This window comes from Myxine glutinosa, chromosome 4 (genome assembly GCF_964187855.1).
Source record: "Myxine glutinosa chromosome 4, kmMyxGlut1.1, whole genome shotgun sequence".
Classification (NCBI taxonomy): Eukaryota; Metazoa; Chordata; class Myxini; order Myxiniformes; family Myxinidae; genus Myxine; species Myxine glutinosa.
Window position 1 is genome coordinate 79,475,186 of NC_136264.1, and position 24,323 is coordinate 79,499,508.

The following is a 24,323-nucleotide window of genomic DNA, read 5'->3' on the forward strand; positions in this document are numbered from 1 at the left end:
TAAAGATGGTGGAAGAAGAAATGCGGGCAAAGGGGTTAACAAGGAGAGATGCAGAAAATAGGGCAAAATGGAGAAGATGGTCATGGGGACCGCAAGGCTAACCCCCGCTCTTGCAGGGAAAATGGCCTTAAAATGCATGTTGTTGTTGTTGTTGTTGTTGTCGTCAGCTGTGTAATTTCTCAGGACTATTGTCGTTTTCCTCCAATGGCACAATTTCACTTTTGCACCCATCGTCACCCTAATCACTTGGCTCGACAAGCTCAACAACATCAAGATGAAATTCGACCATGTCATGCAAATCTCTGTGAGGGACAACAACTCTATTGCAATCAATTCCACAGACACAAAATTATTTCTGAACAATTCCCTGAGTCAATCCTGGTAGAGAACGAGAGACCATATCCACAATCACTTGGCAGGAAGGAGGCTTCCAGTTCCCCCAACGGATGAACACCTTTTCTCTATTTTTAAACCACTCACCCCACTCATTCCAGATGCACGCCTTGAAGGGCGCATTCAATGCCACATCCAGCGGCTACAAAATGTTAGACAACCATTTTGGAATCTGCCGACACTCTGTGCTGTATGAATTCTTCAGTCAATTCACGATATTGCTCATACTGTCCCATAATGGTCCAAGAACATGAGACTTTTGGAGTTTCTGAAGTATCTGCTGCGTTGTGACCAAACCTTCTGAATCCACTCGGTCATCAGATTGAAGTTCATTGAACCCTTATCCACAACTGACACGATAACGTTGTGTGGTAGCTCAACAGGCGGAATGCTCTTGAGGCCCTTGAAAATGATGAATGCAGCCAGCATCTTGCCGGTCAGAGCGGGGCACAGCACCACCATGAATGGACGTTTGGACGACCCAGAACCCACAATCTCCATGGTTTTGGTACCTTTGAATTATATCGTTGTCCGCAACTCATATCAAAATCACAAGGGGTTTCGTACGTGTTGAATTTGTGATCGGCAGTGTATCCAGTCGTCTAACCATGCACAGCATCCAGAAACTCGATGATCGCATGGCGTTCTTTTTCTGGAAAAGTGGTGCTGGTGGGAGAATTTAGTGCCGGTACGTCGTCTTAGATTATGTCGCTTCATGAAATGCCAGTTCCAGCCTTTGCTTTCCATAAAGTTGGTGTGGCAAATATTCCTGCAATTCGACTCAAATTATTTATCCATGATGTTCTTGCACGTTACGTGGTGCTTAAAATTTCGTTCAGACCGGCCAAATTCAATGAGATCGTTCTCACAATTCTTGAACTTGACAGCTTGAGTGCAAGCATTTTCTTCTGGCCTTGTTTGTCATTGATTGCAAATGCTTTTCACTCTTCAGTGCACACCCATGCCTGAAAAGTTGTCTGGTTGATCATGAGCTCATCGGAAGTAATCTTGTAGTTCTTGTTTAACTCGTGCCATTGAACGAATCGCACAGAGTTTAAACTCTATTGAGTTGCTCTTGCGAGGTCATTTTCTAGCGTTTTCTTCATGAGGCTGGCCATCCATTATAGAGAACGGAAAAAAAGGAGAGGAAGGAAAAATCCTCCAGAGGAAGGAAAATTTCAAAAATTCTAACCCTCCCCACCCCTTACCCCACATACTCCCCCACCTCACATAATCCCCCATGGAGGCTTAGGTGAGGTAATTATTGGTACCCTCGTAGGGGACTATATGTTTGCTCTCCGTCTGTCTGTCCATCCCACCTGGTTTCCGCACTTTTTTTCCATACCCTTTAACATATTCAACTGAAACTTGGTACATGGCTTTATTGTGATAAGTTATAGAACGAGTTGAGTTTCTGGGCATGTCACCAATTTTTCATGGAGTTATGCCCTTTTGGAACTTAATATCACATATTTCACATGGGTCAGTTTTCCAGTATTTTCCCCCTTACCCTTTAACATATTGAACAGAAACTTGGTCGGAGACGTGTACTGTATTGCAAAGCAATTCTCCTTGTTATTCACATACTTTCTTTTAATTGCTGTTTTTAAATTATTGGTCGTCATCTGTGTTGTTTTGTGCAGTGTGTAAGCTGCTACATGCCTCATCACATCCTCTAATTTCTGGTCTTTATCACATCCCCTAACCTAACTTGTCATTCCCCTCTACTCTCCTACACTTTTGTGCCATTCATCTGGGGGCGATTCTATCTTTGTTCTTTTTGTGTTCCATGTTTTTGCTATGTGGCAGGAAGTGTCATGGAGCACCTCATAAATAGTTGTGCTTTTTATGGTTTTTGAAATTTCATCATGGTTTTTGCAAGGAACTTGTTTTTGGCTTTCATCAGCAGAGCTTCTTGCGAGCATGGGTCTTCACATTGAAATGTAGTAAATTCGGGAATTTTAATTTTGTGCATTTTAACTGGCATTGGTTCAATATTTTGATTTTATTCCCTCATCCAACAAAATATGTAACTCATTTATCAAGTAAGTGGTTGGAGTCATTAAGGAAATGACTTGTTAGTCCCCTACCGGTGTACACTGGAGGGGACTATAGGTTTGCACGCCGTCCCTCAGTCCGTCAGTCCGTCACGCAAAGAACGGTTTTCCGGGCTTTTTTTCTAAACGCTTGATGCTAATGGTTTCAAACTTGGCACGTGGTTTCCTCATGATAAGTTACAGATCAGGTTCGAACTTCACGACGTTTCGATCATTTTTGACAAAGTTATGGCACTTTGAACTTTGGGAATTCTGATAATTCTGATGATCCTTAACTCAGTGCCATTTTAAGTTTAAATTTCCTTTAAAAACCAATTTCTCTGCAATAATAGGACCGATTGAGATCAAATTTTCACCATCGGAGGGACTCGATCTGTAGAATATTTTAATGGTAATTATGATGTCGCAGGTCACGTGGTTCGCCGCCATATTGTTTTTCGTGAAAACACGAAAACCCCTTTTTCTCTGCAACGGCTGAACAGATCGAGGCCAAACTTTGCAGGCAGAATCGCATACCCATGACGAACAAAAAAAGTCAGCGAGCATGACGTCATGCGTCACATGGTTTCAGAGTTATGACGTTTTTAAGCATGAACCTTTAAAACCGAGCTCCTCACTTATTTTTGATCCAATCGAGGGGAAACTTCACAGATCTGTTCAGCATATCAGTCTACTAAAATGACCTTTTGGAATTTGCGATAGGGCACGTGGTTTGGCGGATATCGTTAATTAAACGAGAAAAAAAAAAAAAAAAAAATGGATATCTCTTGAATCGCCAGTACCTTACACCGTGAGTTGGTGATAAATTATATAATTCGCACAGTGCAATACGTGCAGGCCACTCCACGGAGCGACCTTGCGGGCTTATCAACGAGGCGAGGCGTGACACACATGTCTCAGCATACCTCAGATCAAGTTTGAAAACCAGCATCAACCGTGCATAAATTTGCATATTCGATCATTTTTGACAAAGTTATGGCACTGTTTATTCTAGAGTTCTCCTCAAGCCGCAACGCGCGCCCTCAGTCTCGTCTCGCGAACGTCAAAAGCGTGACATAGCGCGCTCTTTCAGGAGGGGCGGAGCCAAGCCGAGCAACATATATATACACATCGATCATTGATCTTGAAAAACAACGTATTTTGTCGTGCTTCTGCTGATCTGTCTGCAAGGTGTATAAATCGAAGTCCCGAGTGCGAATCACAGGTGAGCCCGTCCTGAGGTAATTAGTGATTGGGAACGATTCAGAACCTGTGGGTAAAATAACCCTTGGTAATTTCCCCAACAGTTTTCTGGACTATAATTTGCAGTGCGGTAAGTCAAAGCTGTTAATATTCTTTGTATACAATATGCTGTAATCGTGGACTGTTCTTTAAAATGCTTTCCTAGAATAAGCATCAAGTTAAAAACGTTTTCACTGAATTTTGTTTCCATTGACACAATTCTTCATATCAGGCAAGAATACATTGAATTCACATAGTTTACCAATAAATCAACAATACATCTAGGGAGGTTGGAGTGTCACTTTACCATATGCTTCTGTGCGTATAATCTGCGTGAATACTTCTTTAAATATGTATCTGATACTCTGCCCTCTTAGCAGTATACACAGTACGCGTCAGAAGTAACCTAGCTTCCACGGTCCGCGGATAACCTGGTCAGGATAACCCGGTCAGGATAACCCGGTCTCGCATCATCCGCACCCACAGTCAACCGTGCATAAATTTGCATATTTAATGAGGTTCGTCTGTCACACTTTGGTTTCTTGCGATAACTCCACCAAACATTGGCTGATTTCAACAAAATTTTGTACACACACGTGTCTCAGAATAACCCAGATCAAGTTTGAAAACCAGCATGAACCGTGCATAAATTTGCATAATTAATTAGATCCGTCTGTTCGTCTGTCACTTTGGTTTCCGTGCGATAACTCCACCAAACATTGGCTGATTTCAACAAAATTTTGTACACACATGTCTCAGCATAACGCAGATCAAGTTTGAAAACCAGCATCAACCCTGCATAAATTTGCATATTCGATCATTTTTGACAAAGTTATGGCACTTTGAACTTTGGTAGGGGACCCTGTATTGCAGCACAATACTCAGAATGCTTGTTATTCAAGCAGTGTTCTGGAACGCAGGTTACTTGTAAATTTATGGGTACATAAACAGAACAGGTAGGAAATGGATCAATAGTTGTGGAAGTGGGCCTTAAGATCCATCATTTTGCGTTCAAGTTTGCCATCGCACACCCGACATTGCTATGTCCAGCTTCGCTTCCGCTCCGCCGCGTGGCCACAGCTTCAAGCCATGTTGGCAGCATAACTGTGACAGCGGAGGCCATCAGCAGCATGGCTGCATCAATTACCGAAGCTGCCATTCAAGCTTGTGGCACACAGCCTGGGCCTCGTGGTAGGTTCTCAACACAACCACTCCAGTGAACTTCAATCCCCACCTCTTCTTGGCAGCCGAGACTTATGAAACCATTTTTCTCTCGCCTTGCAAATCGATTTGTTCAAGCACATCCATTCCTGCTTCTCCCAAACCCAACATCCTTGTGTGTGTGTGTGTCAGTGTGTGTGTGTGTGTGTGTGTGTGTGTGTGTGTGTGTGTGTGTGTGTGTGTGTGTGTGTGTGTGTGTGTGTGTGTGTGTGTGTGTGTGTGTGTGTGTGTGTCTGTGTCTGTGTCTGTGTCTGTGTCACAGTCACTATGCGATTTCATACCATCAGTAGTGAACCGCCATTAAGGTATCCCATCCAGCTGTGCTGTACCTTAATGGGAGCGATAAGTGCCATCTGCCACATGGCACATTACCTCTGGTATCCACTCATTATATGGAATCCTCTGGATGCAGCCGGGAGCAAACCAATCCAAATATATGTGCAGTTCTCCAGCTTTCAATGAGCGCAAGTAATGACGTCACTGCCATGTACATACGCTCTGCCTGTCAAGCTCTCAAGAGAACCCTCTGACAGAGCAGAATTTTGATCTTAGTTCAGATATAAAAGGTATATATATAGATTTAAAAAAACACAGCCAGGTATATATATATTTGAATATATTGAATATATATATATTGGTGCAGTGTCTGTGTTGTGTTGTCACTGAACTACTTTCTCAAACTTTTGTGAAATCCTATCAAACTTCTGGTATGCACATATCTCTCCCGTCGGTATGTCCTAAGGGTATTTTTTTTTTTGTTTGTTTTTTTTGGAATTTTTTCATGGCAATTTTTTTTTTCAACTTCATTTGTTTATAAAATGTGATATCACATACAAATACATTTGTGCAAAATAATTGTTTGAATTATGATTGGTTTAAACCATGACAAAACGGCACTCGGGTAGTCATTTATCTCTATATCTACACATCTGGGCAGCTTCCATCCACCTTCGGTGGCGCAGGTAATTTCGCTTTTCACTCGATCTGTCATGGTGGCTCATTTCACCTCCACACCTGCAATCCGCTCTTGTGTCATTGTACATTGTATTTGTGTATAAGCAGGTGTTGTCACTCGAAACGGGTGTTCAGAAAAACTCAGGGAAAAAAAATTGTTGTCACTTAACAAATCACTCAAACTTTTGTTTCCGTGGTTGTGACATGTTTTTAATAACGTTGTGGTGGTTTTCAATCATGTGGTGGTGAGGTATTTTGAATTATGTGGTTGTAAGGTGTTTTTAAATGACGTGGTGGTGAGGTGTTTTGAATTACGTGGTGGTGAGGCGTTTTGGATTACGTGGTGGTGAGGCGTTTTGAATTACGTGGTGGTGAGGTATTTATAATTATGTGGTGGTGAGGTGTTTTTAATTATGTGGTGGTGATGTGTTTTGAATTAGTTGGTGATTGTTTTGAATTACGTGGTGGTGAGGTGTTTTTAAATGACGTGGTGGTGAGGTGTTTTTAATTTCGTGGCTGTGAGGTGTTTTTATTGCGTGTTTTATGGCTGAGGTGTTTTCAATTACTTGGTGGTGAGGTGTTTTGAATTACTTGGTGGTGAGGTGTTTTCAATTACGTGGTGATGAGGTGTAATCGTCCCAAACTTCCAGTCTGCACCTACCCCTCCCCTATGTGTGTGCTGAGGGGTTCTTTCTTGGAAAAAAAAAAACATTCATCCTAAATTGTCTATAAAAATGTAATATCACAAACACAACAAATACATTTGTGCAAAATAATTTTGTATTATGATTCGTGTAAATCATGACGACACAGCAACTCAGGTACAGTCATTATCCTCAGCTAAAATAAGCCCGTTCCTCAGTAACGATCGCTCGCCTCACCAAGCTAGTATATATATATTTACCTAGTATATATATATACTTGGCATTTAATATGGAATATATATATTTTTCTTGACTTGGGTTTACTTTCTGAACTCAGTATATCAATCTGGTGAGTTTATTTTACCCTTCGGTGATGTCTTTGTTGAAAGAACCATGTCACTGATTGTCTTTCGCAGCAAGAAGTCAATAACAGGTTTATATCACAGGTGGCGTGACAAAATGTAAGGACAGGTACATTTGACGATTGGCTTCACAATTGGGTATACAAGGGTTGTTGCGTTCTGTATTACTGGAAAACAACTGCTGCACATCTACAAAAGTTATTGCCGCTTCCTGTGGAGATGGTCCGTCAACTTGACATTGCTGTTTGTCATGGAGTGGTGGCTTTACGAAATTCTGGCATGAAACAGCGTGCTATTGCTCGGCAGTATGGCATCACTCAAGGTCAGGTGTCAAAGATCCTGAAACAAAATGCTCAGAGGGGTGTCCCTACTCCAATACCGAGGCCAGGACGTCCACGCAGAACCACAAGGAGAGATGCTCGCCAGCTGCACCGGTTAGTCTGCAATGGCCGTACCAAGTCAGCTAATCGGCTTAGGGCTGAGTGGCAGCAACTGACAAATGTGCCTGTATCCAGAAGGCTAGTCAACCAACGACTGGTTCAAGCAGGCTATCGTGCCAGGCGTCCCCTGAGAAAGCCATGCCTGACCAGACAACACAGCCAGCGCTGATTGCAGTGGGCCAGAGAGCACCGTCAATGGCAGCCAGGACACTGGAATCACGTGACCTTCAGTGACGAGTCTAGATTTCTGGTCTATCGTCAAGATGGCCGCGTCCGAGTGCGCAGACAAGTGCATGAAGCCCACAACGAAGATTGTATAGTGCCAAGAGTCCAAGCTGGAGGTGGTGGGGTGACCGTTTGGGCTGCTTTTCATGCAGGGGGCAAAACTGACCTGGTTGTTCTGAATGGAAACCTGAACCAGTTCAAGTACAGGGTCATTCTGGAAGAAACATTGCTTCCATTTGCTCGTGCAGCCTTTCGAGGAAACTTTGTCTTGCAGCAATATATATATATATATACACATACATATATACACATACATATATATATATATATATATATATATATATATATATATATATATATATATATATATATATATATATATATATATATATATATATATATATATATATATATATATATATACATACACATACATATATACATATATATATATATATATATATATATATATATATATATATATATATATATATATATACATACACATACATATATATATATATATATATATATACATATATATATATATTTTCATGCCGTGAACAAACTTTAGTCACAACACAACCAATAACATTTGTGCCAAATTTGGTCGCAATCCCATCAACGTATTTGTAGAAGAAGTTTCAAGTGTTTATGGACTGACGGACTGACCGACAGACGTGCCATCGCATACGCTCCCCTGAACTTAGTTCCAGTTGAGCTAATCACTCATTCAACCAGTTTGAATAGAGAAAAGGAGTTTTTCTGCTGTTTTCTGTCACTGTATGTCCCGCAATGAGCATGGAGAAAGGAAATAAAACCAGAGAATTGTTTGAAGAGGTCAGACAAAAGATTGCAGCCAAGCCTGGACAACCTCAAGGCTACAAGTCCATCTCCAGAAACCTTGATGTTCCTGTGTTCACCGTATGCAATGTTATCAGGAAGTTTAAGGCCCATGGCACTGTAGCCAACCTCCCTGGACGTTGCCGCAAGAGAAAACGTGATCGAAGATTGCAGTGAAGGATTGTTCGAATGGTGGAGAAAGCGCCTCGATCAACTGCCAAACAGATTCAAGCTGACCTTCAGACACAAGGTACGACAGTTTCAACTCCCACCATCTGTCGCCAACTTGATGAAAGGCGACCCATGAGGACCCCACTGCTGCTGAGAGAGAGAGACATAAAGCCTGACTGGAGTTTCCCAAAGCACACCTGAACAAACCAAAATCCTTCTGGGAGAATATCCTGTGGACAGATGACACCAAATTAGAGCTTTTTTGGTAAAGCACCTCATCTCTATGTTTTCAGAAAACAAAATGAAGCCTTCAAAGAAAAGAACACCTTCCCTGCAGTCAAACATGGAGGAGGTTCAGTGATGTTTTGGGGTTGCTCTGCTGTCTTTGGCACTGGGTGACTTGAATGTGTGCATGGTATCATGAAATCAGGAGATTACCAAGGCATTTTGGAGCACAATGTTCAACCCAGTTTCAGAAAGCTGGGTCTTGCAGCAGGTCAATGATCCCAAACGCACGTCAAAAAGCACCCCGGAATGGTTCAAGGCAAAACGCTGGACTGTTCTGAAGTGGCCAGCAATTAGTCTGGATCTAAATCCCATTGAACACCTGTGGGGAGATCTGAAAACAGCAGTTGGGAGAAGGCACCCTTCAAATCTGGGAGAACTGGAGCAGTTTGCACAAGAAAAGTGGGCCAAACTGCCAGTAGAGAGGTGTGTAGGAAGTTCATTCATGGCGAGAAGAAGCGCTTGACTGCAGTTATTTTGTCCAAAGGCCGTGCCACCAAATATTAAATTTAGGGTGTCAATTATTTGTCATTTCTTTTTATTTTCTGATTTAAAAGGAAATATTAAGTTGTGAATTAAAAAGAAAGGTTCTGTAATATTAACAGTGAAATAAAGAATTGTGGAGACCAAATACTTTCGTCAATTTCAACTTATTTTTAGAGAAAATTGTGACTTATTTTTAAAAAGTGCACATGTGCCAATATTTTTGGCCACCACTGTACAAGCATATCTTTTTTTGTCCCCCGTCGGACCGCGGAGCGAAAGGGGGACTATGGTTTTCCCCTCCGTCCGTGTGTGTGTGTGCGTGCGTGCGTGCGTAAGCGAAGGACCGAATTCTAATTTGGTATGTGGGTGCAACTAGGGCATATGGAAGAACCCCATTGAAAATTAGGTCGCCATGTCAAAATCCAAGATGGCCGCCGCCATGTATGTCTGAACCTTGTGAGCGGAATATCTTGAAAATAAATGAACTACTAACTTCTAATCGGTTGTGTGGGTGTATCTCGGCATAAGGAAGAACGCTATTGAAAATTGGGTTGCCACGTCAAAATCCAAGATGGCTGCCACCATATATATGTCCGTGCGTGCGTAAGCGAAGGACCGAATTCTAATTTGGTGTATGGGTGCAACTAGGCATATGGAAGAACCCTATTGAAAATTAGGTCGCGACAGCAAAATCCAAGATGGCCGCCGCCATGTATGTCTGAACCTTGTGAGCGGAATATCTTGAAAAATAAATGAACTACTAACTTCTAATCTGGTGTGTGGGTGTATCTACGCCCAAGCAAGAACGCTATTGAAAATTGGGTCGCCACGTCAAAATCCAAGATGGCCGCCGCCATGTATGTCTGAACCTTGTGAGCGGAATATCTTGAAAAATAAATGAACTACTAACTTCTAATCTGGTGTGTGGGTGTATCTACGCCCAAGCAAGAACGCTATTGAAAATTGGGTCGCCATGTCAAAATCCAAGATGGCCGCCTTGCCTTTTTCACTTTGTCAACTCAACTCACATCACTTCACCGACGGGGGACCTGGGCGTAACTCTTGTTAGACTTTGCATTAATGTGACTTGTTTGACTTGCCATTCTCTTTTCTAATTGGACCAGCAATAAGATTGAGGAAAAGTGATCTTTACATCCAGGCTCTAACGTCGTTTGTGTGTTACTCGACCTATCGGGCTCATTGCGTGTGCGGGTGGTTTCAGTTTTGTAAGAGATGGTAATGAATATGTTCATGGGTTTTGAACACTTGTAACGCTGATACTTTCGTCAGTGCAGCTGTACACAGGATTTTGTTTCAAACCACAAAATCACGATTTTCACTTTGTGGTCTTCGGAGGTTAACATCAACATCACCAATCAAAAAGATATCACACTGATTACTAGTTAATATGTAAAGAGGTATTTTATTTTTTTAATATATATTACAATAATTGTTGTAATAGCCTGGTGTTGGCTTAGCGGTTCGGGTGCCGGCTTGGGATCCTTGGATCCTGGGTTCGAATCCCGGTCGATCGCTGAATTAACGCCAGGGGGGTTGACTCAGCCTGTCGTCCTTCCGAGGTCGGCAAATTGAGTACCAGCTTGCTGGGATGAATGATCCCGGTGTGTACCCCGGTTTAGAATAGGTACACCGTATCCCTGCGCATCGAAGAGCGTGACCAAGGGTTGGCGTCAGGAAGGGCATCCGGCCATAAAAACATTGCCTCAAATAGGGAACCATGATTGTCATGGGGCCCGCAAGGCTAACCCCCGCTCAAGCGGGGAAAATGGCCTTAAAACGATCATTCATTCATTCATTCAATAATTGTTGTAATATTCTTTGGAGTTATTGGAAATCCCGAGAAAATGCTTTTGGTTTCATATTATGACAATTTATTTTGTCACATTTACTTTAATAAATTAGCAATAATTGGACTCAGACTTTTGAACACTAATGTATAAATTTAAAGTTATTGTGTAATCGTCTTGTAATCAATTTTTTGTCTCTTGCCCTGAGTCGAGGTGTTTAGAGTAAGCACTGTATTGGGGAATCCTGACTGGTGCCTCTATCCATTTCTTTATCTCAATTTAGCATTATTTATTTCCTTTCCTTCCCTGTTTTTAATTTTTCTGCAACTGACTTGGCTAGTGGGCCCTCGGCTGGAAACTACGATGGCGCACCTTGAAGAGCCTTCATCTGAGGACATGACTTCAGCCCCAGTATCGAGTGATGGCACCATTTCATTGACTCCGGAGGCTCGGACACCTCTCACCCCAGACACTGCTGATGACAGGGGACCTGCTGCTCCACTCCAGCCAGACATACAAGTCACAAATTCTGAGCCTGCTAATGCCAGTACAGTACGACCTGCTGGTGATGAAGCACTACAGATGGAAATGTCACCAGCGCACACAATCTGTGAGTTCCAAAAATCTTGCAGCACGTTGAAGCTATTCAATTTTGCTCAGGCTTAAAACAGACATCAGGCATCTACCTTTGGGAATGTTTTCATTCAAATAACATTTCATTTGCCTTTCTTTTGTCATTGTGTTTTGTATGAAAATAATGTTGGATTTGGCTAAATATTTTCCGACTAAATTGGCCAATTTTCAACCCTGCTTAATGGTAGCTGTTTTGGTTCGTCTTACATATATTTATGCAATATTTTTGTTTGTCTTCCCACAGCTTCAGAGGCATCTGAGCGGACAGAGGCATCTGACATTTTGACGGGTGTTAGTAGTCAACCAGATGGCTCGCCAATGGATGTGAGCAGTCCGGCATCAGTGGTTGGTACTGTCGATGAGAGCCAGGGAACTGCTCAGGCAATGGCACCCTTGGCCAGCAACAGGGAAGACCTGACTGCTGTCCCTGGGCAGGCAGCAGGGTTGTTAGCGGCCTTAAACACAGAAGAAGAAATACTGGGGTAAGCCTGAATAAATTTGCTTTGTTTTTGAAGACAGCTGGGAACCTTGTGGCAAACTGTGTCAATTAGTCCATTCAAATGTGAGGGGTTTTTGTATGTACATTGCTTGCACACATGTTGGGATTTTGAAAGGGATTCCATTTTCTGCTCTGGGTCACAACATGCTCTTTTTTTTTTTCCACAGCGTTTTCTACCCTGCAGTGGCAGAGGGTCAGTCGAATATCGAGTTGAAGGATGGAGCTGATGTTGAGGAACCACAAGATACACTTCCATCACCTGGGCATGGCGAAGATCCTTTGGCAGGTCAGAACTTGGTCGTGAACCATTACCAATGAAAAGTTTCTTGGTGTGATGTTTGTGGAGGCATTTTATCACTATGTCTGTCATTTTGACAGTTTTGAAGTTATATTGTCCAGTTTTCTAAGTACATTTTTTGTATACATAGTCAAGGCTAGTGGAAGAGCTAGTACAGTGAACAGATCAGGATGTATCAGACAAAAACATTACGCAAAACACGCATGCCATGGGGTGGACAATATGGATTCGGAAGGAAATGCTGAGGAGGGAAAATTGGAAGGACGAGATTTGGTTGGGGTTAACGAGATTTAGAAAAGATCATGATTTAGGATTGGGGATGATCTGAGATGGTGGTGAACAGCTGTCTTGAAGACCTGGAGGGAAGAATAAGATTGAAGAGTATGTGGAAGTTGATTCCACAGGTGGGAAAAAGGGGAACAAATTAGTGGAGGTGAGTAGTGATCCTGAATTTAGATAGTTTCACCAGAAGGGGGTTGATGAAAGTGCACGACCAGCAAGGAGGCGGTAGAAGACATTGACCACCGACCTGGCTGCGATGGCTTAGTGATAGACCCATACACTCAGCTTTGTCATGGGAGAAGCCAATGATCTTGCAGGCCATGGTTTCTATGGCATAGAACTGAGTAAGATGTGAGATAGGGAGCCATCCCAGAGGGAAGAACAGTGCTCCATCAATATGCGGATGAAGGCCTTGTAGTCGGGTAGGAGTTTAGGTGTGCCAAGGAAGGGCTTTGTAAAATGGAGGATGCCCAGTCAGCAGCTGGCTTTGGAGGCCAATTTTAAAAGGTGGTTTTGTTTGAGTGTTGGGGTTTGAAGACTGAAAAGTCTCAGCATGCATGGAAACTGCTACAGATAAGGAACATTTACATCACTTAACCCGAACTGATGTGGGTCATTTCATTTCAAATGTTGATTTGTCAAATTATTGCCTAATTATTTTGTTCTACTGTATAATTATTCAGTATGACTTGGACAACATGCTAAAACACTCAGAAGAAAGGACAGGCCAATTAATTTACACCCGCAGTGTTGTGTAACCCTCATTCACTTGTTGCTGTACATAAACATATTATGTTTGTGGTGGTAGATGATGAAATACCTGAAGAAAGTTCAGAATGTGTAGATTAGAATGCTCCGTATGCCGCGAAGAATCCATCTCGATGTACATAAGTAGGCCATCTGTCCGGGTAAGAGCGTTTGCATGTCGCCATAAGGAGGGTGGTTTTGTGCTAATTAATTATAGGGTTTGTAAGGTTAAATTCCCGGTTAAATACGTGCTTGCCTCCTGTGATCTTCCCTCCGTCTTTATTGTCCCCCCCGTCGCACTGCGGAGCGAAAGGGGGACTCTGGTTTTCCCCTCCGTCCGTGTGTCCGTCCGTCCGTGCATGCGGGCGTGCGTGCATGCATGCGTGCGTGCGTGCATGCGTGCGTGTGTGCGTAAGCGAAGGACCGCATTCGAATTTGGTGTGTGGGTGCAACCCACGTCAAAATCCAAGATGGCCGCCGCCATGTATGTCTGACGCCATGTATGTCTGAACCTTGTGAGCGGAATATCTTGGAAAAATAAGCGAAGTACCAACTTCTAATCTGGTGTGTGGGTGTATCTACGCATAAGGGAGAACGCTGTTGAAAATTGGGTCGCCATGTCAAAATCCAAGATGGCCGCCTTGCATCTTCCACTTTGTCAACTCATCACTTCACCGACGAGGGACCTAGGCGTAACGCTTGTTACAATTAAAAAGCCAGTAAAACAACTACAACAATGGACACATTCGCTCACAGCACTGCCAGGGCAGACAGAAACAGCATTTGCCAATCGGCAAGGGAACTACCGTCATCCGAACGTTCCTGAACAGAGACTCGGCTCCGCCCTCCGGCGACTCGTTACGAGGGGCCACGCCCCGGCTTTCATGATTGGTGGAGGCGCGATGGGATGATTGAGTAGCGCTCGATGATTGGACAGAGTGTGATGTCAGCATGAACCATTCGAGAGCTGGAGGAAAAAGATGTGGTCTGGCCATCTTGGTCTCTCTTGTCTTGAGTTTGGTTGTGGGTGGCCGCCTCTCTCTATCTTCCTCTCGCTTTGTCTTGGTTGCGCTGGCAAACGGCTGTGGTTGTGCTGCGTCCTTTCGTGAAGCCTTGGATAGTAACGGAGGAAGAAGAAGCCGTTCCCTCGATCTCTTTGTCTTGGTGCCTTGGTGGAAGGCGGGCGTGGGTCATGCTGGTGTGTTTTTGGTCACGTGTACGCCTGTGAAGAGGATGAGTACGGCGGCGGTTTGAGGAACTCTTGGCGCATCGGTCGGAGGGAGACAAAAGCGAAAGGGGACCAGCCACACAAAATCACCTCGTGCACGTGGCGACTCGAAGAGGAGCTTTGCGCCATCCAGTGATTTTCCAGCGCACGGCTGCGGGGCACTTTGTGCTGCCGGCTTCATTCAACGCCCTCACTTGAACAACAACGCTAAGTGCCAGCACTATTAACACCATTTTATTTTCATTATCTTTCCCCTGTCTGTATTTTGCGTCAAAGTGGAGGGTCCCTCATTTAGGAATTTTTACCTCACCTTGCGTTGTCTTTTACATTACTGTAAATACATTTATATTTGTTGAATTTTCCTTTCTGTTTCTTTGCTTTGTTGGTTCGGAATAACCCCGTGTGTTTCCGATCAGATAAGGCCTCAAACCTTCTCGCGTGCACGAAAACGTAATCCCGCCAAGTTCGAAGTACGCCTCGGAGTTGAAGCTCGTTTCGGTCATTCGTCCTCTTGGGGTCTTAATCCTGGGGACATGACAATATGCAAAAATTGTAGTTTTTTTTGGACATGTGACACCTGAATGGTAAGTGTGATTTGGACACATGTATGTGGTATCAAAATGTTCGCAAGACCCTTGAGAAAAAAAGTCATGAGGAGAATTTGAAATCGCTTGTGGTTGCGAAAAATGTCGAGGGGGGTGCTGTGCTCCCAGTGCAATTAGGATTGAACAATAGCTATTACAGATTATGAAGTCGCCACACTTTGCTACTGTTGTGCGTTATGAAGATGCACTTCGCAGCATTTGGGTAAGTTTTGGCTTTTGAGAAGTTTTCCTCGAGTAATATGTTTAGCACCGAGGAGGGAAGCATTGAATTTACAGGGTTTTGGGGGGGGGGGGGGGGCAACAGCTTTGGCCTACCCAGAATGCATTGTCTTACTTCTTACTCCCCCCCCCCCCCCCCCCCCAATACCTTGTGTTGGCAAAATGAGTACCAGATAACTGGTTATAGAGAGGCATTGCCTCAGCGGCAGATGCGCTCACAGAAAAATGATGCAACCAGCAGCCGGCTGCACATGAACCACACACTTCTTCCCCCCTTCTTTCCACTTGCCTATTGTACACCGCTCCTTTCCTATTCCATTTCCAGGCGCTGCATGACGTCATTTCTGGGCGCCAAAAACTCCGTTTTCTTGTTTGTTTGTTTTTCTTGTTTGTCCAGGCGATATCTCAGCCATCCTTTGAGCTAGAAAGCTGAAATTTGGCCACAATAGTGAGCACATGCTTTGGCCAAAGCGTATTTTATATTTTTTGATTAATCACTTAATTGATTAATTATTTAATTATCATCCTTTTATTAATTACCGTGGGACCCCGCTATTTGCGGGGGATACGTTCCTGGAAAATCCCGAGAATTGCTAAACCGCGAATAGGGGGTATTCTTTCAATGGAAAACGGAGGGATAGGTTCACGAGTCGCGATAATCATTGAATAGAGAGGAACAAACCGCGAATGGCGAGGCAAAATCTGAGAATGGTGAGGCAAATCCCAAGAATGTCGACGATAATCCGTGAAGGTCGCTGAAAGTCCCGGAAATGGCGAGACAAAACCCGCGAATGTCGACAAAAATCCGCGAAGGTCAATGAAAATCCCTCGAATGTATGCCGCAGCATTGTTTCATTGGGGAAAAGGGGGATAGGTTAGCTTTTCCCGGCGGTTCCTGATTCATGAAGGAAAATTTTTCAAGTTTAAAATGTTTTCGACCGCAAAATGCACATGATTACAGTTTCACAAAAAATGGGTACAAAAAAACAAAAAACATCAACACCAGGTACCATTTTCAATTTATTGAAGGAATGCACTTCCAGTTTATTAAAAGTGTTTAACCATATCTACCGTGAAAGTAAAAGAAAGACAGCATCATGTACCGTTTAAAATTTTTATTTTGCAAACACGCACAACTTTCAAATGATGATGATTCTGCTGATGATAATGAATTAAAATCCCATGAATTCCTCGAACTTTGAACTGAACTGTGAGGTTTGACCTCGGCACCTCTTCCTCATCACTGCCCGCCGCCTCCTCGGAAACCTTTGGCATGGCCTCAAACTCTTCTTTGGTGAGCAGGTTTAGGGAACGGTTCAGCATCATGGTTTTCAGCATTGTTACAGATTCGTCACTTCCGTCGTTGTGGTTTTCATCCACTGTAAGCACTTTTGGTTCCATGTACTGTTATTGTTATCGTTTAAGTGAAATGGAGATAACTGTTTGCAAAAGGTAAAAAATTAATGTTTTAAAAGAAACCAGAAACCGGATCGAGAGAAAACCGGATGAAGAAGAGGAGGAAGAAGAAGCGGAGCAAGTGAGGTGGAGAAGAAGCCGAGTTGCTTTGAGGTCTTGAGCAAACGCTGGCGAACGGGGGTCACGAGCGAACTTTGGGTTTCCTGGGAAAGGGATTCCTGTGACAGAGTGGTTATCGCTGTGACAGAAAAAACCTGCGTGACAGGTTTTGCGGTCGATTCCGAAGAGAATCGTTGAAGTGCAGGTACGCCTTCAGTACGGGCTCGTCGGCCATTTTGCCTCGCTCCCGATTTCGCATCGCTCCAGGCTTTTCACCTCGCTCCAACCATTTCACCGCATCCGGCCGTTAGCCTGGTTTGCGTGTGTAATGTAGATTTTGAGTGGGAATTTGCGGTTCGCCGTTTGAGAGCCGTTGAATGTTCATACCCGAAGGTGTGATTTCCTAGTCGCCGCTTGAGGGCACCTTTGCGCATCTTTGGCAGCGTGACTGTCAGCCGAACTGGATTCTGGTTTCGATACGACATCGTTCTTACGATCACCGGAGCGTGGAGCAACTTTGGCTTGATGCCAGGACATAAACTTTGGGAATGTTCTTTTCGCTCACTTGGAGCACAGTGAGTTATATTGTACGAAACTGATGGTACCATCATAGGAATGATATATTTGTTGTACAATTGAGTAATATTGTTCTTGTACTGTTATTCTTGTGTGACCTTAATACAATACTTGTTTGTTGGTAACAATTGGTGTGGTTTCACCATTGGTCTTTGACACACAGAATAACACATCTTTCTGCCGTGACTCCTTTCGGGGCTCGGAGGTACACCGTGACCGGGGTTTGGGGAGGAGCACGTAACAGCATGAAGTCCCTCGACTGCATGTTGTCCTCGATACATATTCTGAGAGTCTTCTCCATCCTTTCCATGTGAACATTCCGGACATGGGTGACCACCTTCGTACTCAATGCAGCGCTTGCTGAAACTCTCTCACGAATCGCCTTCTCCTTCTTCCATTTGTAGCGAACGGTGGATTCGTTGACGCCGTAATGCCTGCCCACAGAGGCCGCACTCTCTCCTCTCGAAAGCTGGTGCAGCAGCTCCACTTTCTGGCTCAGGCTGATTACTTTCTTCTGCCTCTTGGTAGTCGACACATCTCCAGCACTGGTCTTGCGATTGTGAGCCATGATTGAATGATGAGCAGAGCGAGAGTCAAAAACGCAGGTCAAAGCAATGGGACGAGAAGGATGATCGAGACCCAAGACACAGTCTGTATATGTAGGAATGCGAGCATTGTGGGTAGCTGTGTGAGGGGTGAATACCCTGGACATTGTTTGTGGGGGATGTTATCGGTTGATGCCATATTGAGCCTATCTGATAATTTCAATAATAGATGTAATGAAGCATTTGCATTCTTTCACTCATGGCGGATGACTTGTTTACACAGCTGATGGAACATCCCCGAAGCGTTTTCATTGTGTAAGATCTCTGATGAGGCTTTACCATAAATTGCGAATTGTAACAGATTTAATGAAGCATTTGCATTCTAACATTTGTGGGGTTGACTTGTTTTCACAGCTGGCGGAACATCGAGTGAAGCTCTCAATTATAGAAGCTCTCAATTTTGTCTGGCTAAAATTCACGGCTACATAAGCCATGAAAACGCAAATCACACAGCAGTCAATGTATAACAGGTCAAGCTCATGGCTCGTAGATCTTTTTTTGCAGACGTATGTTCAGCTGCTTTATACATGGCTGGTGAAAGATGGGTTTTATAAATGTGTCAAGCAAGCGGCTGCAGAAGCGGGTCAGGTTCGTGGCTCATAGATGTTTTTTTGCTTGCTTATGTCCACCTGCTTTATACATGGTCCGGCTGGGAGGTGTGACGATTTTCAGAAAACTCGTACACAGTTATTTTTAGTCGAATTTCAATTTTTATTTTTTTAAAGACTACATATATAATGCCATTTAATACACTGTAACAAAGACATTTTAAAAATGTAATTCATGTTTGAATTGGGTATAACAATGCAAGTGGGGGGTCTAGCGCCTGCGTGATGGCTGTTGGTTACTCGTTGTTAGGCGCCATTTCATAGCCATGGAGCTGTGGACGATTGAACATCGCGTCTTTGTTGTTGAGACGTTTATTCAAACGGATAGTTCGGTGGTGCTTACACAGCGCAGATTTCGTACTCACTTCAATGTTGGTCGACGTGGCACCGTTCCGTCTCGAAACACAATATTGAAGTGGGTAAAAAACTTCAGGACAACTGGATCTGTGAGGCCGGGAGCAGCTCGGGGAGGTGATCGAACCGTTAGGACCCCGGAAAACATCGAAAGGGTTCGACAAGCTGTGGAGGCCAGCCCTCGTCGGTCAGCGGTACGGCACGCTCGCGTTCTACGGATGTCAGACAGATCAGTTCGTCGAATTTTGCACTTGGACCTTCATTATCACGCGCACAAAATCATGGTGGTTCAAGAACTGCAGCAGAATGATTTCGTACGGCGGTTTACGTTCGCAGAAAGAATGCTGGAACTGCTGAGGGATGACACTGTTCTCATCATGAGTGATGAGGTGCATTTTCACTTGTCGGGAAGTGTAAACAAGCAAAATTCCCGATATTTGTCGGCAACAAATCCGCGAGAACTCCATCAAAGACCCCTGCACTCCGAGCGAGTCACTGTGTGGGCTGGAATAGTCCGATTCGGCATAATTGGGCCTTATTTTTTCAAGGAAGATGGACGCACTGTGACAGTCAACTCACAACGTTATGTTACGATGTTGCGCGAGTTCTTACTGCCTGAATTGAGACGACGTCGCATTGACCTCCCTACAGTTTGGTTTCAGCAAGATGGGGCTACTTGCCATACCTCAAGAGAATCAATGGCCTTATTAAGAGAACATTTTCCAGGGCACCTCATTTCAATCCGTGGGGATGTGGAGTGGCCCCCTCGATCGCCTGATCTTTCACCCTGTGACTTTTTTATGGGGTTACCTGAAAGCTAAGGTTTACATTGAAAAACCACGCACTCTTGAGACCCTTTCAGATGCAATCACCAGAGAAATTCGAGCTATTCCACTTGCCATGGTTGAAAGGTCTATGGACAACTTTTCCGCGCGTCTGCAAGAATGCTTGGACAAGAACGGCGCCATTTAGATGATGTCATTTTTCAAACATGAATTACATGTTTTAAATGTCTTTGTTACAGTGCATTACATGGCATTATATATGTAGTCTTTAAAATAAAAAAAATTGAAATTCGACTAAAAATAACTGTGTACGAGTTTTCTGAAAATCGTCACACCTCCCTGACGGACCCTGTACATGGCTGGTAAAGATGGGTTTTATAAATGTGTCAAGCTAACGGCTCTTGGGGAAAAAAATTTCGCCCCTGAAAAACCGCGATTTCGCGGAACACTTCTGCGGATAAAAAAAACTTTTAAAAACTGCAATTTTGTGGGATACTTTTCTGCGAATAGAGAAACAAGTCGCATTTTATCAACCGCAAATACGCGGATCCTGCGAATAGCTGAACCGGGAATAGCGGGGTCCGAGTGTACTTATTTATTTTATTTCTCATCTCGGCAATATCTCAAGCACCTTTTGAGCGAGGAAGCTGATATTTGGACGTGACAATGACCAAGTGATTTGGCGCAGTTAAGGGTATTTTTTTATTTATTGATGAATCAATTAATCGATTAATTAGTTAATTCCTCGATTAATCACCTAATTGGTTAATTTTTGAAAAGTTGACATTTGGACTGTACAATTGGATTCTTCTTGGCAGATGTACAATTATTTATTTTTAATTACTCAATCAATCAGTTATTGTACACCGCTCCCTCACAATTTCGTCTCCATGCGCGACACGGTGGCCAGCGCCTCGGCGATGTCGAGCACTTTAGGATATGTTATTTATTAATTTGGCATGGGGGCGGTGTGCTTTGAATGTAGCTCTACCTGTTCATTTTATTGTCATTAATTTTCTTCTTTTAAAGTTTGCAATGGACAAAAATGTTGAAACTAAATAGGCTTGCATGCATTTGTAAGCTTAGAGCAGTTGCTTTCCTGTACTTTTTGTGATGTATTATGGGATGGAAATCATATTAAAATAAAGTGCAGGGCAATAATGATTTTATCCACAGCCAATAAAAAAAAATTTGATTACAGGTATGTGCGAGTGACATGTGACATTACCACGTGTCCATGCTCTATCCCTTTTTAGGTGATATCTCTATCTCGAAGAGATGAACTTGTAAAATGGGTCGTGATGTCCAGATGTCTATCTGACTGGTCATCTGTTCACTTTTTGCTATTTTTGCTGCAACTCCCTTGTCACTTGACTGATTGTTCTGAAACTGGACGCATGAATACAAGACAGAAGCCCGCACAATTGCTCGGGATTCGTTTGTTCGATGTTGGATCATGGGGGCTCCCAGGGGATCAAGGGGCCGACACCAAATCAGCAGGGATCTGAACTACAACCTCTAGAGATGACCTTCAGCTTACTCTGGGCTATTAATTAATGTTTGATCTCAAGCAAAGAAGCAGCACTGACATTTTCTGAGCTTCAGAGACTTCATCTGAATTTATTTTGTGGGAATGGGTTTTTCTTGTTAAGGTTGTCATTGTCTCAAATAGGTCTTCTGTGAGCCCCAGTATTTGTTTTGGGAAATATATAGTCAATGCTTTTTCTTTGTTTCAGGAATCAGCCTTCCAGATGGAGTGGATCCCTCTTTCTTGGCTGCACTTCCAGAGGATATCAGACAAGAAGTTCTGCAGAACCAACTTGGCATTCGCCCACCAGCACGTTCACCCGGCAGTGCAGGAACAAGTGGGGCTTCAGCAGCAGCTGCCACTGTTGCTGCTGCAGCTGCGGCTGCAGCAGCAGCAGCGGCAGCAGCGGCAGCAGCAGCAGCCTCTGCAACAACTCCACAGAGTGTCACAGAGGTTAATCCTGAGTTCTTAGCTGCTCTACCTCCATCTATCCAAGAAGAGGTAAATGAATGTTTGTTTCTTTGGGTTATTGGCACATGTACAAGTGTGTGAAACACTTCCGTATGCATGTATAAATCTGTATTCTTGTATTGACCAATAGGGAAGTTTCCATATTTTCCTCTTCAGGAAAAAAGCTGTAGCTATGGGGAATTGTGATGTTATCATAAATGCGGATTCATTTCTTAACCCATTTCATCTGGATGGGGTGAACAGTCACCACTCCCATGTACCGAGACTCGAGTACCTACCGCGATTACGGATTGTTCCCACATCAGTTTATTGCATGATATTTTTGCTTTGTTTAGCCAGGTATGGGAGCCTGCTCAGTTGCCTTGTCAGCCATCCAGGAGAATGTCGGTAAATACCGTTAGGCCATGGAAGTAACGTCCTTTGTATGATTTTAACCGCATTCGTCCCCGACTGTGAACTTCTCAGAAAATACTGAAGTTCCTTCTTCACATCACGTGAAGGAAAGATGCTCTTCTAATACAATGCATTGAGTTATACTCTGCTCTGACCTCCTGGAAGGTATGATATGCAATTCATCAGATCACTTCATGGTAATTAAATGCGGCCCCTTGTGTGCATTATCAACTGGGGTTGGCCAAATCTCATTTGTGCCTCCACCTCCTGTGTTCTGCTATGTGCATTGTTACCTCTGCCACCAAAGGTGGACAGAGTTTATGTTTTCATCTCTGTATGTTTGTCTGTCTGTCTTCATGAGCTGGATATCTCAAAAAGTTGTGAAATACAACAACAACAACAACAACATGCATTTTAAGGCCATTTTCCCTGCTCGAGCAGGGGTTAGCCTTGTGGTCCCCATGACAATCTTCTCCATTTTGCCCTATTTTCTGCATCTCCCCTTGTTAACCCCTTTGCCTGCATTTCTTCTTCCATCATCTTTAGCCAATTCTTTCTCGGTCTTCCCCGTCCTCTACTTCCTTCTACATTCATTTCCATCACTCTTCTCAACCAGTCACTTTCATCCTTCCTCAACACATGACCAAACCATCTCAACCTGTTCCTCTTCACAGCATCAATCACAGGCTCTATTCCCATCATCTTTCGCAATTCATCATTTGTCTTCCTCTCTCTCAACGATACTCCGCACATCCATCGAACCATTCGCATTTCCACCCTTTCCAGCCTTCATTGCTGCTCTACGTTCATTGCCCATGTCTCGCTCCCATAAATCATAACACTTCTCACACATGCAGCATACACCTTTCCCTTCAGCTTCAACGACACTCCCCTCCTCATCAGCACGCCACTTAGTTCCCGAAACTTCTTCCATGCACATCTCACTCTAGCAACTGTTGCCGAGTCTGATCCACCTTCTCCATTCAGCATGTCTCCGAGGTAGCAAAATGTTTTCACACATTCCAGCTTCACGCCGTCTCCAAGATCCAACTCAACATTTCCTCCATCTGCAGCTCCCTCTGTGCACACCTTACATTTGAATGTAGCTGCCACACTGGTTAATGACCCTCTCAGACCACTACATTTTTGATGAACCCACTCAGCACACATTGCACATTGCACATTGAATGGAGTTCACTCCAACACCCTTCCTGCACACAGCACAGGGCCACTTCCCAGTTCTTTCCACCTCACCACATGCTTTACCACTTGCCATCACCTTCGTCTTTCCGATATTCACCTTCAGACCTTTTGTCTCCATACATTCCTTCCACTTGTTCATCTTTTCCTTCAGTCCATCCATACTTTCCGCAATCAACACCAGATCATCTGCATACAACAACTCCCACGGTAAACCCTCCTTTACGTTCTGAGCCAGCACCTCCATCACAGCTACAAATAGTAGTGGACTTAGTACCGACCCCTGATGCACTCCCACCTTCACCTCAAACTCACCACTGTTCCCGTCCTTCGTCCTTACAGTTGTGCGCGCTCTTTTGTACATTGCCATCACTGCTCTGATCAGCCATTCCTCCACTCCTAACTTCCTCAATGCCCATGTCAATACTTTGCGTGGAACCCTATCGAATGCTTTCTCCAGATCAACAAACCCAAGAAACAACTTCTTCCTCTTCTCCATGTACTTCTCCTGCAACTGCCTCACAATGAAAAGCGTGTCTGTCGTTCCTCTTCCTGGCATAAATCCAAACTGCATTTAGTCGATCTTCACTTACTTCCTTATCCTCCTCTCCAACACCCTTTCCAATACCTTCATTCCATGCTCCAATAACGTTATCGCTTGGTACGA

General features: G+C 43.7%; 1 protein-coding gene across 8 annotated transcripts in view; it reads left to right on the forward strand.

Moving 5' to 3' along the window:
• The window catches only part of HUWE1 (HECT, UBA and WWE domain containing E3 ubiquitin protein ligase 1), a 334,325-nt gene that overhangs the window by 252,071 nt on the left and 57,931 nt on the right, over positions 1-24,323 (forward strand). For all 8 annotated transcript variants that reach the window (XM_068112748.2, XM_068112754.2, XM_068112750.2 and 5 more), the window contains 4 exons: positions 11,451-11,720; positions 11,988-12,225; positions 12,410-12,528; positions 21,801-22,093. In XM_068112748.2, the coding sequence (XP_067968849.2) occupies positions 11,451-11,720; positions 11,988-12,225; positions 12,410-12,528; positions 21,801-22,093 (920 nt within the window). The remainder of the gene's footprint in view (positions 1-11,450; positions 11,721-11,987; positions 12,226-12,409; positions 12,529-21,800; positions 22,094-24,323) is intronic.